Source organism: Cinclus cinclus, chromosome 3, assembly GCF_963662255.1.
Source record: "Cinclus cinclus chromosome 3, bCinCin1.1, whole genome shotgun sequence".
In the NCBI taxonomy this organism is placed as follows: domain Eukaryota; kingdom Metazoa; phylum Chordata; class Aves; order Passeriformes; family Cinclidae; genus Cinclus; species Cinclus cinclus.
Window position 1 is genome coordinate 33,811,646 of NC_085048.1, and position 19,172 is coordinate 33,830,817.

The window sequence follows — 19,172 nt, forward strand, 5'->3', positions numbered from 1 at the left end:
ATGAGTAGTGAAACCTATCTCAAGTACAACTTTGGCAGCTAAAAGATAAAGTGAAAATATAATGGCATTTCCCTGAAATTTTAATGCCTTTTTTTCAGGTCAAACAGCTTATATTGATGATGTTTTCAACCAGTTTATCTTCTAAGAACTATTAGAAGTACGTTTCAGAGAATGGCCATCACAAGTTATGTGCTGTTCATCAGGAGATAAGGTATTTTCCTGAGGATTGGATTAGATGTTGTTTATGAAAGTACTGTAATTGAAAAAAGAAAAAAGTGCCTTCAACGCTAGCAAGTTAGCTTGACAGCTTTTCATACTAGAAAATGAAAAACGGAAAAGTTTTCCAATTCTAAAGGTACAATTGTACCACCATCTTTTGTTACAGAAAGTTAACTTCAATACTAAGATAATAAATTCCTTGTTAGATCTTTGAAGCACCAGAGTTCCCCATGTACCACGCTTATGTATCACCATCATAGGGATTCATCAGTACCTTCTTTTAAATCTACATTTACTTATGCACCAAGGAGCAACTGTAGCAAGCCTCTCATAATTAAGGCACATGATTACCAGAATGAAGGGGAAATAATTTATAATAGTGAAAAAATACTGAGGAAAAGTATAGAAAGATCTATTTTCTGTGTTAATTGTGCCAATCTGAAAATATTTTTTTATTCTTGGAATGCTTTGTATGAACAGGGCACTGTCACCATAGATGGAATACAGAGGTTTCTTTACAGAACAGGTTCTCAAGCATCAGAACAGGCTGCCCACGCAAGTGGTTGAGTTCCCATCCCTGGAGGTATTTAAAAGCACATGTGGCACTTCAGGACATGGTTCATGGTGGACTTGGCAGTGCTGGGTTAACAGTGGGACCCAATGATATTATAGAGCTTTTTCAAACCTAAATGATTCTATGATTTAACCTGCTACCAGAACCATATCTAGCAGAGTTAGTAAGGAGAACAGGGAAAGTAATTAATGGTGTATTTTAAGAAAACCAAACAAAAGAAAACAGCGGGATAGATACTCTGCATTATGTTTAATAGTCTGAGAGAATTCTCCTGATGTTAACATCTGTCTGCAGGGATAGGGACAATGCCAATTCCACAAATGCCTGTAATTTGAGTTGGAACTTGGAAGACACTCAGAACCATGGTTTTGGAGGAACATTTCATCAGACACAATTTTAGCATGCATAACTCTTTTACACAGTAAAACTGAAAACAAATGGTTGTCTGCATGCCAGTGGCATTTCTTGCAAAACTTAATCATTTGCCTATTGAGAAAACAATAGTCCTGAAGAATCCAACATCATTTAGGACTTTAGCACATTGTGCTGCGTGTAATCACTAATATTTTAACACAGTTTAAGAAACAATAGTCCGAAAAAAAAAGAAATCTCACGTAATTCATATGATTTTCAGAAGAAATCATACAAAAAAATCTCCTAAAACTCCTGATATCTACTTTTTATAAAAGCTTTTACTGAATCACAGAAAAGGCTCAAATGAACCATTAAGCTCCCTACACAACTGACCTCCCACAGGCACCACAGAGTTAATGACTACAATTTCTTCTTCATGAACCCCAGCTGCAGCATGGCTAAAATCTCAGTCACATGTCCTGTCACACATCAAGAAACATGTTACAATATCCTACACTTTAAAATATAGCTGATGGATAATGGGAACTGGAAGCTATAGAAATAGACTACTGCAACCAAACTTTCAGAAGTTTCTTGATCTCAAAAAAACATGAGGTATGACGTGCTAAAACCTACTTGAAGGTCCAGCCATAAGAACTTATAACAAATCACAGAAGGTGGCCAAAAAATAATCTTTAAGAAGAGCCCAAACAGTACTCATGGCAGCCTACATAGTACCCTAAAAAACAAGTCTAGCCTCAGTGAAACACTTCAGAGAAGCTGGAGATATTTATCCTCCTTTTATCCTGTGAAGTTAGCAGGAGTGTAACTATCTCAATACATTACATTTTTTTGGCTTAATTAAGAGAATGACAAGATACAGTGGCTTGGGGTGGTTCAAACACTTTTAATACATCTAACTTTTCTATACCAAAGCAACAAACACACATCATTCCCTTTATGTTCATGCACTTACATTTATGAATTTTGTTTAGGATAGGTGGCTGGAATGTCTAATTTTAAGGACTTGTCCAGCTTTCAAAACCAGACAAACAGAAAAAAACCCAAAACGAACACAAAATAAAAACAGCAAACTACCAACAAAGTGAATCAGCAAAGAGCAAAGACTTATTGTTTTGAAGATGACACCAGTAAAGGTTTCTTATTAATAACCATTGTTGAGGAATGTCATCTTAATTTTACTTCATCTCAAAAATTACAAAGATAACATATGCTTTTAAAAAGCCTTCAAAGACCTTTTTTACTCATATTTAATATTATAATAATAAAGAGGATTTTGCTAATATTGTATCAGCTCACACATTATGACAGCAGAGTATATCATGTCTATCAGATAGGTAATTGAACAGAATTTTAACATACCATTCATATATATTTATAAGATTCCATTTATAGAACTGAAAATCTTGTTCTAGGTTACCAGTATATCTCATTTCTACACCAACAGTTCTGATAATTTTTTGGGTTTTTCTTCCATTCACATGTAACTATAAATCTCCACCACTTGTTGTGACCTCTCCTCAGTTTTATTAAACTTATGTCTATTTATTTCATTTACTTCCATAAGCTATTTCCACATGGTCCTTCCTTTGACCCTGACATCCCTGTCTCCTGTGCTGACATTCAGACATTTTCTTTACTAGAGCCAAAAGGGTTGGATCTCTTCCTACACCAACAAGTCATGTCAACCGTGTCCACTGGACTGGAAAAAGTATGTTGATATTTTGGTGCTGGCATCTCAGCTATATATCTATCCTATCACTAGTAAAAAGGAAAAAAAAAAAGGAAAAGAAAAAAAAAAGAAAAAGTCATTCTGTGTACAAAGTAGAGTTGCTAGTGCAGGGCCAACATTTGTAAGAGCACCTTTACAATTCAAGTGTGACAAGCTTTGTCCCAGATGCTAGGCTGTCTTATGTGGAGTCATAAATAATACATATTTTCCCACCTTTTGTGGTAACAGCTATATTTATGCCCATTCCTTCTCTCGTCTTCCCTGTTGCCTGTGAAATTGCTGAGGAGGTTGACAGCAGTTACTGTGAAAGCCAATGAAAACAAACACTATCTGTTGCTGTCTTCTGAGCATAAAGAATTGGAAATGTCCAGTGTATCTTCAAACACAGTCTGCCATCAATTTAGTCTATGGATATTCAGGCATGTTATCCAAAATAAGCATATCCAGATATTAATTTCTGCCCTTTTTCATAGATCCCCTTGCTCTGAAAAGTGAAGTAAGAAGAAATTAAGTGGACTGACAGAACTGCCTGTAACATCAGTACACAGCTTGTTCTTTCTAGTGTCAGCTGAAACAGAGACTTAAATCCTGTGTCACCATCTATATTATTTCTTCTAAAACCCTTCCCTCATCAACTACTCAGATCTTAAAAATCATTACCAACACATTGTCTAGTAAACATGAAAATCTGAGGCACCACCTTGTTCTGTCATGCTTTCCATGGTCTAACAAAATAGTACATTTCACAAAAGAAATAATCATAAATACCAAATTTCAAAATAATAAATTAACAGCCTCAGAAAAAGAATACCATATATTCCTAGCCAAAATGACAAAGTTTAAAGGATGTCAGTGGATCAAAAGTAGCAGACAATTGCCGAGGTCTTCTCATGCACTAAGCAGTGGAATGGCATTTCTCAAAGAGCAATAGAATGACACTTCTCAAAGACAGCAAGAGTTTGTTTAATAAGAGGGTGTCATAAGTTCAAAACCAAGTTTCAGTCTCAGTAAAAGTCCCCTGAGTCACACAGTAACCACATATCAGATGCAGAGAGAGGCACGTGAAGTGCAAACTGAGTATGTATTCATGTTAGGTTAGCTAACATGAACTTATACTGGATACTTCTACATCTAAACTAGTCTAGGTCCTTTTTATAGTCAACAAGTAAAATAAATAAAATATTAAAAATCATTTTAAAATACAATTCATCAGACCAGTTTGAGACAGTTCCTGTACAAGAAGCAGCACATCTTCCCCTTACAAAATTAGCCTAGGAGGACTAGCTTAGGTTAAGATGACTGTCAAGCTCATCTCTTTTTAAGTCTTTCGAAGCTTACCTGGTTTGGCCCCAGACTCTCAAGACTAATAATTCAAACACAAGACAGTGTCCATTCCACTGACTCTTAAGTGTGGGAAAGAAAGAAGCACAAACTTTGCTGCCTAAGTGGGTATACCAGAAATGTCTAGATTTGAGCTCAGTACACAGGCAACATGGAAAGACTGGATGGTTACAAGAAGATTGCAAACACATCTTTATTATTTTATGAAAGCATAAGAGAACTTTAGGAAAGGCAATAGAATGACAGTGGATGTAAATCTGTACTGAAATATATAACAATATATTATTTTATGCAACATGAATCTTTAAAAGATATGTACTTGAAAGTCTCCTTTAATTTAATTATACTAGAACAGCTGGATGAATTTTTAAAAATGCAGTAACCCTTTGTTGCACAATAACAACAGTAAGTCCCTGATGAAAAAAAGTCTTTCTCCATTGTTTTTTTTTTCTTAATTTAGAAAGGATTGTAAGTAATTTTGCTACAGACAGGAAATGAGGATTAAGGTATTTTTCACCCCTCTATTAGGGTAAAAGAAGATGAGCAGTAGAAGTAACAGTAGTAATGCAAACACAGAATGCCCTTCTACTGCAAGAGTAAAGAACAAAGACCATTACAAGTGACTGCAACATTAAAGAAAATGCTGATAGTGCACACATTCTGAAACAAAGAAAAATATTTAAAGATAATAAATATTTAAAATCCTGGCCCATTTATATTTGAGTTTCATTGGTAAAAGCACTGGTACTCATAGCTGCTGATATATGCCCAACGAAATATGAGAAAAGCAGCTAAATGAAAACAAGAGAGGAGATGCAACCTGCTCCCCTGGGAACACCATGGTAAAGAACAGCAAATGATCCTCTACGTTTGCAAATAAGTCACAACTTTTAACAGCTCTTAATACTGTGGGAAATGCTGTTCCCCTCTGAGCAAAATTACTTCATAAAAGGGCTATGCAATGTTTTGTGTTTCAGCTCTCTTAATACATAATTAGTAGAATGCTTCTCCCAGGAAACAGAAGACATTTGTGCACAATCTTCTTGAAGGTTTAACATAGCCATGGAAATACATAGTAAGATGAAGATACAGAAGAAACAGTAATTAAAAAATTGCAGAAGGCTAGGGACAAAATAGAAGACAAACTCAAAGAGGCTATGTTTAGAAGACTGAAACACACTGGAAATATCAGTATTTTGGGTAAATCTAAATTTATTACTACACTTACAAATTCTCAACCTATAGGAGCTAAAACACTGAGTAAAAGCAACTTATGAAATTTTCAAGTTGTGAATACCAGACATATTGTAGTTATTCAAGAAGAGCATTAAAGAGGAAGAAAAGCAAAACTCTCAAAAATTACAGAAGAATATCAGCTGTCAGATACTTATGATCCATTCAAACATGTCACCCAACAGTCCCTGCACTGAGGGAAAATAGTGAGTCTTGTAAATGCCATTCCTTCTCCAGGAATGGAGAAGTCTGCAAGTGTAATATGGATGCTGGCACAGTTCCAGGTGTTCCTGCTATTTAAATAAAGCATTTATAGGAGACATTGATGATGCCATCTTTATTTTAGATGTCAACCTTTTGAAAAAGACTGGTAAGATAACACTAAACCACTGACATGGTTGAGTTTTAGAGCATGCATCTGTAAAATCAGATGTATGTGTCCATTCCCTCTTCTCACACAAACTCAGTCCACTTCAAATAACTGAACAGATTTAAAAGGAGACTACCGATTCTGACAAAAAAGTGTGGTTTTTTTTTTTTCTCCTTCACAATGAGCTAGATAGGACTAAGTTCAGATATTACTTTACTTTTTAATACTTCTGAACATTGAAGAGAGAATGTAAAAAAAATTCCTCATGACATTGACTCTACAAAAAATAGTATCCAACCACATTGTTCTTTTGCCAACTCAAACTTCAGAAAGGGGAAGAAAGAGGAATGGCCATCTATTTTCTCCTTTGCTCAAGTGCTGCCTGGGAAGGCAGCACAGCAGCAAGATCTAAGGGGAAAAGAATCCATTTGTAAAATAAAACTTAACTGGTAAAGCAAAGTGCAATTTTTTCCTACCAGATGGGCACAGACAGGCAGCAACAGAAAAAAACAAACAAAACAAAAGAAAACAAAAAGGCAAAACAAAAAAAACCCACCCAAACAAACACAAAAAACACCCCAAAAAGCAACAAAACAAACAAAAAATAACAAATTTACAAATGGTCATGCCTGGAATTCAGCACCACTGGGCCACAGCATTACTTCTAAGTACCTTCCTTGGCTTGACTGTTTTGTAGATCATGCAAAAAAGCCTCTTTCCATCAGTCAGGTTAATTTGGTCAATAACATTTCAATAAACCTAAATGAAAAACTGCACATCTGGAAACCTGCTTTGACCACACGGTGTCATTTGTACTGCAGAAATATGCAAAATAACTAGGGACAAGGGAACACACTGTACAATATAACCTAGGAATTAAATTCTCATATATGCACCAGATACAAACATAGACTCTGTATATTGATAGGAGCAATCTCCATTCATAGAATTCAGGAAATGCTACTGCTATTTTACAGTAAAACTGTCACTGAAATGTCTCCAGTTCTAACAATTATCATTCAAGGGGAATGCAACAGGACCTTTGTAAAATCAGAAAGCATAACTATTCCCATTACATATTTGCTACATTTATTTAAGTGTAAAAGTGCCACTACTCTACATATGAATACAAATTGTGATTGTCTTTTATTTAGAAATCACTGCAGCTGTGCACAATTTAAATTATTTACTTGACACATTTTTATCTTTAGATGGATAAGGTAAGAAATTGCAGGTTTCCTCTACAATCAGTTTTCTACTGTCCAGGTTTCTATTTTGGTTGAAATATGAATAATAAAAGCAGGTTTGTTTCTGTTATCTCAGAGCTTTCATTTGCACATTTATGTATACATACTCCTCAAGAATATGAATCTTGGAAGTCTGGTACTAATTCTTAGAAGAACTGGAAATAATTTGGGTAAATACAGAAAGCTAACTAGGATAAGGTGAAAAACTGAGCTTGAATTTGCACCTCAGCTTTTCTGGATTGCATATTCCAGCACAGATGCCTCTCATTCCTCCAGAGGAGTTCGAACTGCCAGCCCAGGCATGCTCATTGACCTATTTAGGGCAACTGTGAGAACCATCACATTCCTGTACTTCATTATTTTAGTAAGTTAAGAGAAAAAACTATTCCAAAGCAAGCATGCAGGAAACAACTTGAAATAGCAACCCACAAGTCCCGGAACTGTCGCAGATGAAGAAGTAGCTGCCCTAGCAGCTGCCCTGCATATTTCTCTTGTGTACTTTTCAGTGCTTAAATCATAGAATCATAAAATTACTTAGGTTGGAAAATACCTTTAAGATAATGGGTCCAACTGTTAACCCAGTTTAGTGCTGGATGTGGCAGTGCTACATCTCTAAACACCACAGCTTCACAGCTTTTAAATACCTCCAGCGATAGGGATTCTACCACTTGATGGGCAGTCTGTTCCAATGTTTAACAAACCTTTCTGTGAAGAAATTGTTTCTAATATGCCATCTAAAACTCTCCCAGTACAGATTGAGGCCATTTTCTCTCATCCAATCTCTCATTATTTTGGAGAAGAGACCAACAGTTATACGAATTAAAAACAATTCAGAAACATTTGTTAAAAGCAAACTGCCCATCATGATTCACCTGCACATCAAGGGCAGATATATGTGACCAACCAGCTTTTTATGCCTACACAAGGCAAGAGAATGTTTGTGTGTCCAGCCTCCTTGCAGCCACTGCAGCTGCAGCTGGAATGACTTCTGATCCCTGGGCAATCCACATGGCACCACAGTGTCTTCTGCTAGAAACTGCCTGTGTAAGAAGTCCATTCAATACAAGCTGTCCTGGATCTTCCACATTGTGTGCAGGTACCATTTCAAAGAGTTGACTGCTTTTTACCTGAACTGAAATTTATTGTAAATGGTTTAAATTAAAGCTAACACACAATCTTTCCAAATCTCCCACAACTGTCCATTGCCTGTATTAAATTTACACATGTGATCAGTTGAGAATTGGTCTGGCAGCCATGAACTTGTCAAAGATTCTTTCCTAAGGTATCAAATAAACACAGTTCTCGTTCCTCTGCTAAGCATCCAGTATTAGGTTAGAATTTTTATGGTCAAAAGAAACCCTTTCACCATTGGTTTGACTTCCAGATAACATAAGGCATCAGTCTTGCTAGATTTCATTACTCCTCTGTCTGGATAATAGTACTTTAACTAAACCATGTCTCTTTTGTGACCCTTGAACAATAAAATACTGCTTCCAAGTCACTGATAAAGATATTAAACATTGCAGAGCTGAAAAACATCCCCTGAGATACCATAAACCCACAAGTATTTTATTATTCCTCACAGAAATACATATTTTAAATTGCATTTTCTCCAGTAACACAAGAGGCCTGCTCTTTTTCATTAATCTAGTTTCTTAAAAGAAACAGTAAGAATTCAAGTGTCTTTCAAAGGTAAAAAATAAGTCAACCAAAAATCTATAAACTCTCGTTAGACTAGGATCATTGCATTTGCAATAACAGCCTTACCTTCCATCCAATCTTCCTGATTTTTTTTCAGTTCATCGCAGATAAACCTAAGAAAAAACTAGTATTCCACCACACCCAGCTCAGCATGGTACAGAGAAAGCTTTTACCACTTGTTCTTTTTTTGCTTTTTTTCCAAAGAACTGACAGAGCATTAGTTGGGCATTCTGATTTAAGGATCTTGACAAATTTTTAAAGCTTTTTTGACATATTCATTTGTTGTTAATAAAATGGGAAATAGGATTTCTTGCCAAGATAGATAAAACTTACATTAAAGAAGTATCTACCACATTTATAGGGACTATCTAATACTTCCATATGTACCATCACCAAGGAAAAGCATCAGCAGAAAAAGAAAACCTTATTCTTAGCATTCACAATTATTTTCATTAAGTTACTTTTCTTAAGTGTCTTTTGCTTTCTAACTGCCCTTAAAGATAGTTTCTGCCCTTGATTTCTAATACTAGGCTTTGCTGTTTGGTTGGTTTTATTAAAGTGCCAGATTTCACATCCCTGTAAGCAAGACAGATTTTAGCCAACAAGGCTTGTCTCAACATTGTTTATTTGATGAGAGTTTATTCACATCTTTTAAGCAGAAAACAATCATCACTCACATTTTGGTGTTCAAAAGTTTCCCTTTGATCCAGCTTGATTATTTCCATCACCCTTAAACCATCCCTCTTCCAGTGCTGAACATGTCTTTCAGGTGGATCTCCACTAAACTGCAGCTGTGTGTATCTTGACAATTACCCTTTTTTCCTCTACAGTCCTTCAACCACTGCAAGATCATTTAACATATATCTCTGCAATATTAGATGAACACTCAGGATCCAGAGATCATACCGCCTCAGGATTTCTAACAATACCTTCATATCAGCACTCAGACTAACACCTAAATATGTTTTAATTGTACTGAAATCCCACCCAAGGAGTACCATCCTCACACCTAAAATATACATGGCTACTGGTAAGGCATAACTTACCAGTGAGATTGCCATGGCTTGTTGCAAATAACTAGCAGTACTCCAAATAATATTTTAAATGCCTTGAATAAAAATTCTTCAGTAACTACTCTCCTTGGCAAGACCTTACAAAACAGGCCTATTATTTTTGGCAGCAGTCAGCCCTGCTTCTCTTGGACACTCAGTCCCACAGCAACTACACGGAACCATTTGTCAGCTTGGTCATATGGGACTTTCTACTAGGTCAATTTTTTACACATAAATAAGCAGTTTCCATTTCTCTTGCTTATTATCTAGGCAATTGTATAAAAATGCTCTACTTGCTTTTCTTTTCTTTCCTTGATTTTATGAGTAACAGGATAATACCCTAGCTAAAAGTACCTCTGCTAAAACTAACAGTAACAAAGACTTCAACAACCATCTCAGATTGAGTGAGCTGCTCCTCAAAGTTAGTGTTTTGAGTTCTGTACACAACAAAACAATACAGGATGAGAGCTAGTGAAGTTGGGGGTTTTTTGAAATCTGCTTTAGAGTAAGAATTAATCCTTCTGGCGAATTTGCAGGTTGCACACCTCTGCATTATAGTTGCCAAAAGTACGTTTTTAAAACTTCCTTTGAAGCAGGGAGGCCCCCACAGAATAGGAGAAGGAACTAATCTAAATGGAAAACATCTGCTCATTTCAAAAAACATGTTCAGCATAATTATTATTTATATGTGCACAAGTTGTGAGAGTGATTTCTATTGTGACTTGCTATGGAAAATCCTGACTAGACTAAGAAAATACAGCCCAGAAGTACACTTATTTGTTCAAGAGGTTTAGCTTTTAGGATAAGGAATTGCAATGCATTCCATGCCAACTTGGCCCAATATAATCAGATTAGCCAGCAAAACATAGATGCTTTTTGGCCATTTCAGTTCTCTATAGTGACTCAACTGGTTACATTAACGTAAACTGTTAAGGTAGGAACAGGGATGTGCTACTGGGTGAGAGGAAGGGTGTTGAGGGAAGAAATTAAGAGGGGTGGTGCCCCCTCTGGCTAAAGAAGTGTGGGAACTATATGCAAGCTCCCATTAATGAATACTATCAGGCCCATGTCATGTAATCAATTAAGGGGTACAGCAACAAAGTCACACATGTTCATATCCCAAGTGCAAAATTCAGAGGTCTCATTCATTATGGTCCTAATATAAGAAGACATAACCCAAAATGAAAAAAAAAAAAACCAAAAAGGTATCTTCCTGATCACAATGTATTTCAGAGCATCAACAAATTTTCAGGTCACACCAATTTTGTGCACATTGTAATACTTAGTGTGCCACTCCTTGATACACATTGAATTCAATGCTTAGTCACAAGAACAGTGACCCTAAAGTTTGGGCTACTATCATGGATAAGCCCGTTTTGCTGTTGCTGTATATATATATATATATATATATATATATATATATATATATATATATATATATATATATATATATATATATATATATGCTTGATATCTTTTAGGCAAATAATATGCTACAAAAAAATTCAAAATTACAATGAAACACAAGCATAAAAGCAAAATGAAAAGCCTACTGAAGTATCAGAAGTAACTGATGCAATTAACTGCCTAGAAACACTCATTAATAGATTACAAAACTGGCCCAACTGCTCAAACCAAAAATAAAAATTCTTTATAGCTAATGAGAATTGTATGTGATTTGATATGGCTACTTGCTACAGTGTTCAGATACATCTCACGAGAAAGCCTGTCTGCTTTTAGAAGGGGGCTCTGGTGGGACAGTGAGAGAGGGGAGCAGACATTTCTTGTTCAGTAATGCTTTCATCATGCATTGTCTAAATGACCCCACTGGAGCAGGGGTCAGGGTGTGTGTATAAAGAAGCAGAAGATGGACACACCCAACCCAACAATCCAGAAGCCCTAGCTATATTTACTGGTGCAGGAATGCTTTGTTCAGCTATAATACACATGAACCTCTGATACATTTATCATGCATAAAGTTTAACACTTGTATCATTTATAATACAATATCTTTACTTCTACAAAAGCATAAATACATTGCAGGCAGCTTTCTTTTTAATTTGACATCATTCAGAGTCTTCAGGTATTTAAATATTCTTTCAGACATAAAAAAGGGATGATCAAGGCCAAATAATTAAGCAGTAATCCCAAGAGTACTGGAAAGAAGAGAGCCAATTTTCAACAAGTTTAAATCTCTGAATTTCACACAAATGGGAAGCCAAGTTAGGAGTTAAGGTCCACCTAATTGAAGCACTAGAACTTGAGGAAAATGCATAGCACTACAGTGCTTCTTATAACTAAGAGAACATACAACTGAAGTACATAGAAATGCCTTGCCAGAACAGATCAGACTACAGCCTCGAGCAGTTCAATAGAACAAGGGGCATAGTTATTCTGAATCTGAATTCAGAATTCACATTGGAAATCACTGCAGAGAAATTATTGGACAGAAGTGAAGAAAGTCTGCTGCCTTAAGTTGCATTTTTAACTCTATTATCCTCCTCTTTTTGAGACCAAATTTTCTATACCACATTTTAACATGTACAGTGTATGCAGTGCATTTTTAGAGATAACAGTGTCCTTAATTACTTAAACCTTACAAAACAGTCTACACTACACATTAGGATGAGTATATCTACACTGTATATTGGATGAGACATTTTCCTTATGACTTTTTAGTTTGCACAGGTTCAAAGCCAGTATTGTAACAAAAGCCCCTCACTACATCTCAGAAAAAGATTTACCTCATTATCTGTTCCCACATCCAACATCACTGGTAGACACTCATGAGGTTTTACTCCTCCACATGCTGTATAAAGTGCCAGTTTACCAACAGGAATGCCCATTCCATAACATCCAAGGTCTCCAAGCCCAAGAATACGTTCACCATCAGTCACCACAATAGCCTGGAGGAAGAAATGAAGGCACAGTAAAAATCACTTCCTTGCTTGTAGGTACTAAGTATTCCACTGTTTTCTTACCATCATTTTTTTTTATTTTACATGTAAAAGCTGTAACAGGTGCAAACAAATCAGTAGTACAACAAAAGCAAAAATTGTTTTATTATATTTTACTGTGGTTTTGTTACACTATTTTAGACTCTTGCTTCACTGTAAGTGGGACTTTCATACAAAACTTTTAAGAACACACAAGAGAGGTATTTAGTATTACATTACAAGAGAACTGGCATTGTTCCCTGTCACATTTTTCTGTCAACAGTATGAAAACAGAATAGGAAAGGAAAGGAAGTTACCCACAAAAAAAGAAGAACCACAAACTCCTGGGTTTTGTCAAGTGTGTTTTCAGCAGTACCAGAGCCAGTCACTCCTACTGGCCTTTGTCAGGGCTGTCTACAATCACCTGGTTCTTACCCTTCAAAGCTGCATATCTTCTTCCCTTGAGTAAATAACACACTCCATCATACTTATACATATCAGGAAGCATGTGCTCCCTTTGACAGAAATAAAATAACTTAGTAAACCCCAAAAACTGTCCATGCTAATAAGAAAGACTCTTCATAATAAAGGAGTGAAGTACTCAGTATGGCAAACAGCTGACAGCATATTAATTTCCTTGGCAAGCCATTCAAGTTGGAAATTTAGTATTTTTTTTTTAAGAGAGATCATGAAACATCATTAGTGGCAAACTATTAATTCAAACTCTAGAATGGGGCTGCCAAGAGATCATGTGAGGTCTCCACTCTTGGAGACACTCAAAACTCAAAGGCTGGACACAGCTCTGAGTAACCTTTCCTGGCTGATCTTGTTTGAGCAGGAGGATGGTCTGGATGAGTACCTTCCTACCTCAACCATTCTTTGATTTCTTGAAATGCAGAAAAAGCATTCAGGGTTGTTTTGTTTTTTGGTTTTTTTTTTTCATAATATTCAATATAATTGACTAAGTAATCAGTAAAGGATGCCTATAGCTAAAACAGTAAGTGTTTAAATGCCTCAAACATTGGCTGTAACAGCATTCTTTCTGTTGAAAAAATGAATTAGGAAATCACCAAAATCTAAACTGATAAAAAGCTTATAAAAATATCTTAAACAATTAATCTTGGGTAAAAAGCAGCATCAGCTTTGTTATGCAACTAAAACTGCACTTACCTTGATGACACTTTCTGGCCAGGATTTAAGCATTGTAGCAATGTGACCCCGGTCATGGATAGAAATAAAAAGACCTCTGCAAATAAAAAAAATACTTTTCATATAAAAAGAAATTAAATAATTCTAAATCCATGTAATATAAATAAATATAATTGAATAAAATAATATATTAAATCTAGGCAAATGTGTTTTCAACATACATAAATTCAGTTTGATAATAAAAGTTTAATTTTATATTAATAAATAAATTAATCACCTGCATTTAGAAATCAGAAAACAAGTAACTCATAAAGTTTTACTGAGCAGACAGAACCTGCAAGAGTCCTTTCTGAAACCAATTCACTCAGCACTTGATCTGTTGAAATGTGTTTATCAGTTGTCCCTGACCACAAAATGAGTTCCTCTTATGACTGTGATCACTATTGCTCCAGCAGTCCTAGCATTCACAGAACAGGCTAAAGCTTTAAGTTATGAACAAAATCTGAGATAAGCCAGATATTATCATTACTCAAAATAAATCAGGAGCATTTATGTGGTTAGAAAACAGTCTCCCTATTTCATTAGATTGCCATTCTGAGTTACAAAAGTTGGAAATTTTCTTGTTGACAGTGCAAGAACATCCTCAATACTGAACAGAACAAATCTTTACTCTAAATAGTGTTTGAAAATTGGCCTTTAGTTCCACCAGTATGGAAGAGTTTAAAACAAAATAATAGAAAATTGTAGTCCTCAATTAATTTTCTGTTTATTACCGAAGCAAAATCGATATACTATCTTATTCTCCTATTCAGCTTTCATTCTTAATTTATTTTACCTGAGAGGTAGATATACATTCAAGTCCACTCAGAGTTCATTTAATTCCATTTCTTTTTTACTTTTTTCATGTGAGATAGTGGAAAAATGTCATTTCTCAAAACCCATGAATGCACTTAAATGCAATCTCTCAAAATCCACAAAGAAAATATCAACGAAGAAGCCTCTGCCAAAGATGCCTTCTTGTAATTACATTTTGCATCATTAAGCCATAAGGCATTGTCTTCTAGAATTATTCTAAAGCATTTCCCATTGCCTATTTTAAAAACTTTAAAGTAAAAACCAGAGAAAATTATTGAAAAAATAATTAAAATCTAAGTCTACCAGAATATGACCTCATATTCGTATAAGTGGGTCTTTTAGGTCTATATAAAACTAATAAATCAGGAAAATGCTTGTCAGATATGACTGCACATATACCAAGTCAAGCAAAAAAATCTCCTGCAGTGTTAAACGTATACTAACCAAGACAGCAAAATTAGTCTGAACATCATATGCAACTCCATATGTTTAAATATTTCAAACATATTAGATGATATAGTCATATAAAATTATAATGTGATTTATATTTTTATATTGAATTTTGCATTTGTCTTCTTTCCCTCTTTGATGTCAACAACATGCAACTGAAATTCTTTATTATTTAGGACAAAAAGCAATGTAAGCCATGCGGTGATTAACCGAAGTATTTCATTTTATGCATTTTCCCCTAAAACTAGAAATTCTCTCATTCTCAAGCATTTCTATTTAATTCTCCTTCTGTGTCCATTTCCTATGCTCAGAACTAACACACTAGGCTAGATATTAATGTATCTCTGTTGTTTCTTAAGAGGCAGCATCTGTCGGCAAATTAATTTCTCCATCCCAGTGGAGGCAACAAGTCCTCAGGGAGAGGAAGGTTAATTTTACAACACTTCTGAAAGGTACTGGTATTTACTGCACACAAGCATATCTATTTGTGAGCCAGCTACCTGAAAAAATATGTCCCTTAACAGTGAAATGCCAGAAAACAGCAAAGAAAAATACACGATGCTTCTTTTCTGATGCATTGTACCATACATAATTTTATAAAACAGCCTATAAACCTTTAAATCAAAGCACATCTTATCAGAATTGCTAGCCTCAAGAGACAGCTGGGACAGATGAGTGTGTGAAAGCAAGCACAGAGTCCTGGAAGAAAACAATCTTGTGGGATCACTCCTCTCCTTGTCTCCATTCTCCAATTTACACCAACCTAATAGATGTGTGTTAAATGAAGCAAGATTTTGTATTGATTTTCTAAAGAGTCAGAGCCCAGCCCAGTGTGCCTAAATGACCTCTTTCCTGAAAGCCAGGGAGAGAGGTCACCATGGAATAAATTCCCCAGCAGAGGAAAATAAAGGTAGGGTAGCTGCTCCAGAAAGAATTTTGTTAGAACATTTGTAAGGACCTTTGAATAAGTATTGAGAGGTTATTTCAGAAATCTGTTCAAGCAGGATCAGATTCAAGCCACAATTGAAAAATAGAAGCTGAAGTGTAAATAGTGATGTCAAAAGCATTTCACTCCCCTCTGTCTCCATTTCCCTCCATTATTTCAATAGTTTAGTAAAACATTTCTGGACACATTGGCCTGACCAAAAATATATTCCTAAATGTAAGGGAATAGAATAAGAGAGAAGATTTTTTTAAAAATTCTGTTACCTGGATCTCTTTTCCTCATCCTTAATTTATTTAACTAAAACACTTTTCTTCTGTAAGGTATTCTCTGCAAGTAGGTACACCAGCTTGGTAAGTGGAACCCTGACTCACAAAGGCTCTAGCCACATGAATACTCAGCTGGTATTAGTGGGACTGAATTTACCAGCAATTCTACCTGCAGACAGCGACCAAAATGTAGCACTGCATGTGTTTTCTTTTCTTTCGTATGGTCATGCTATAGCCAGGGAAAGTACCAACTGCATAAGGTTATTTTAAGTGGGATAGGACTAAGCAGCTGAAAAGATAGCCAGCAATTTGGCTACCTAGCAGACATTGTAGTTATTTTGCGGCTGTCACAGCACAGCTACAAGAAGAATGAAGGATGGGACAAACTAGGTGATTTAAACTGGATTCAGTTCTACATGGATTTCAATCCAGAAATATGACTGAATTATCCATTTGAGTATAATGTTAATGACTAAAAATAAGCATGGTCATGCCAGTGATGCATGCCCTGCTCTGCTGGATGAGGAAGAGATGGCCTGCAGGATATGCACCTGTCTGACAAAGCACTTCAGGATGGGGCTGCTAAAGCAGATGGACAAGTCATACATATAATCACATGGAGAAAGAAGCAAGATACAGGGAAAATATTATGGGGAAGAATATGCTGCTTGTTTTTCAGCATGTAAATATTCACATTTATAAAACAAAAGGCAACTCATGGGGAAGCAGGATTAACTTCTCTTGCACACACTTTCAGAGCAGTCCAGGCTGGCAAGCTCACTGGAAAAGCAACTTTAGGTTTTACAACATAGTCTGGTCCTTTCTATTTTAATTGGTATCTTGATTATACATACTATCTTTTCTTGCAAGGCAGCAAGGCCAATCACCAAAACTGTGAGTTAGAACTGTTCGGAAGCTTGCAGCCTCAGATCAGTCTTTTAATTAATGGGTTCATCCTGAGCACAGTGCAGTGCAGATTGTCTTGCCTAAGCACATATGCTAGCACTTGCCTAAGCACATATGCAGAAGTGCTCATCTGGAATCAGTTTGCCCCAGTGAGCCCCCAGCTCAGCACTGGCTGATACCAGCCCAGCCAAAGCAAGCACTGCTAGTGACACCCACTTCAGCTAGCCAGAAAATGTATGAAACCACAGCAGAGGAATAATTAGGCAAAGAAGCAATTTATGCCTCCTTTCTTCTCATCACACCAGAAGTAAGACTGAAGAGTAAGGGGGGGAGCCCACATGAGGACATCAAGATTCACTCAACAAAGGGTGGATCTATTTTGGGTCACTGAGCTCACTACACTCTAGCAAAGTTTACCCGTTATGTGGAGGTCATTCTATAGCATACGACTTGGGTCTGTTTTATTAAAGTTCTGATCTATGAGAACAAACTCAACAGAATTAAATGGAGCATTTGTTTATTATGTTTCGAGGAAGCAATGATCTACCAGCGATGTATTTGTCTATTTTGTTAAAGAACAGTTTAGGAAAATGTGTCTTTGTAGCAGAATAATCCTTTCTTTTCTCTTCTTATAACAACAGGAGGCAATCTTAATATGTCTCAGAAAATGCCAAACATGTTTAATGAAAAAAAGTTCAGACTTTTCTCACAACCCTACATATTCAAGATTATTTGAATTATGAGCTGTACACAGAGTTACAGTAGAGGTGACTTCACTTCCCCAGGCAGCCTAAACCAACAAGCTTAATAATAATAATAAAAATATCTCAGGGGCCAGACAGTTTATTTCTGAGACTAGACTCTCCCAAACTTCTGCACTTGGCAAGAAAGCAGTAAACTACTTCCCTGGTCCCTGTTGAAATTCCCTCCTATTTTTAAAATCATAAAAAGCAATACAATACAAACTTTGTACTAGGAACTGAGTCTTTTTCACCACATTTCCCATTATGACTGTTTAATGTAGTCTCATTTCTTCGTATAAGATGTGCTCAAAGTTTTCATTACATCTTACCAGAGCAGGCTCCTTTGCATTGCAAGACCATTGAGGCCTAATAAATATGAGAGATGGGCTGATTTAAGAAATGCAACTGTTGACAGCTTTGTTTATTTTCTTTATCTTTCCCTTTGTACAGAGACAAATTTCATTACTTTGCAATACATAGGTATGTTTTTCAACATATAAAATAGCTGATGCTGAAATAGCAGCTGCTACTGACTGTCAGCCTGAATTCATCAGTGCTAAAGAAACCTGGGCTTTACATTTTCTAAATGTGGCACACTCAAACCATATTTAAACAGAATAGTTTGTAGGAAGCAAAATAAAAATCAAAAACAATAGGTACTGCTAGAACCTCTGAAAGTATGGACCTGTACATGAGCAAGATGTAGTTCATAAAAAGGGTAAATTCTAGCAGCATATGAATGACAATGAGGGTAAGATACTAATAGTGAAAAGACACAGAAGTTTATTTATATTATGTTATTTCATGCTTAGCATTTGGTTTTGTAAATGACTACTGATTATAAAATTTATTTTGTAGAAGACATAAAACACTCTGAAAGACAGATGCTAACATCTCCCAACTCCACTTTGCTATACATAAAAGAATAATGAAAGCCTATAGAGACACAAAAACCCAACTGGGCACATATGGGAAATTATTAAAATACAGAAAAATATAGTCTTCATAATATCTATAAGTGGGAAGTGCTTATGTCATGGCATCTGAACAGTCTATCTTCAGCTACAGGAGAAAACC

At 35.9% G+C, this 19,172-nt stretch overlaps 1 protein-coding gene across 1 annotated transcript in view; it reads right to left on the bottom strand.

The window, feature by feature from the left end:
• Nucleotides 1-19,172, bottom strand: part of ME1 (malic enzyme 1) — a 154,236-nt gene that overhangs the window by 75,529 nt on the left and 59,535 nt on the right. Inside the window, exons 4-5 of the mRNA XM_062488615.1 lie at nt 13,951-14,026; nt 12,589-12,750 (exon numbers count right to left, since the gene is read on the bottom strand). Coding sequence (XP_062344599.1) covers nt 12,589-12,750; nt 13,951-14,026 — 238 coding nt within the window. The remainder of the gene's footprint in view (nt 1-12,588; nt 12,751-13,950; nt 14,027-19,172) is intronic.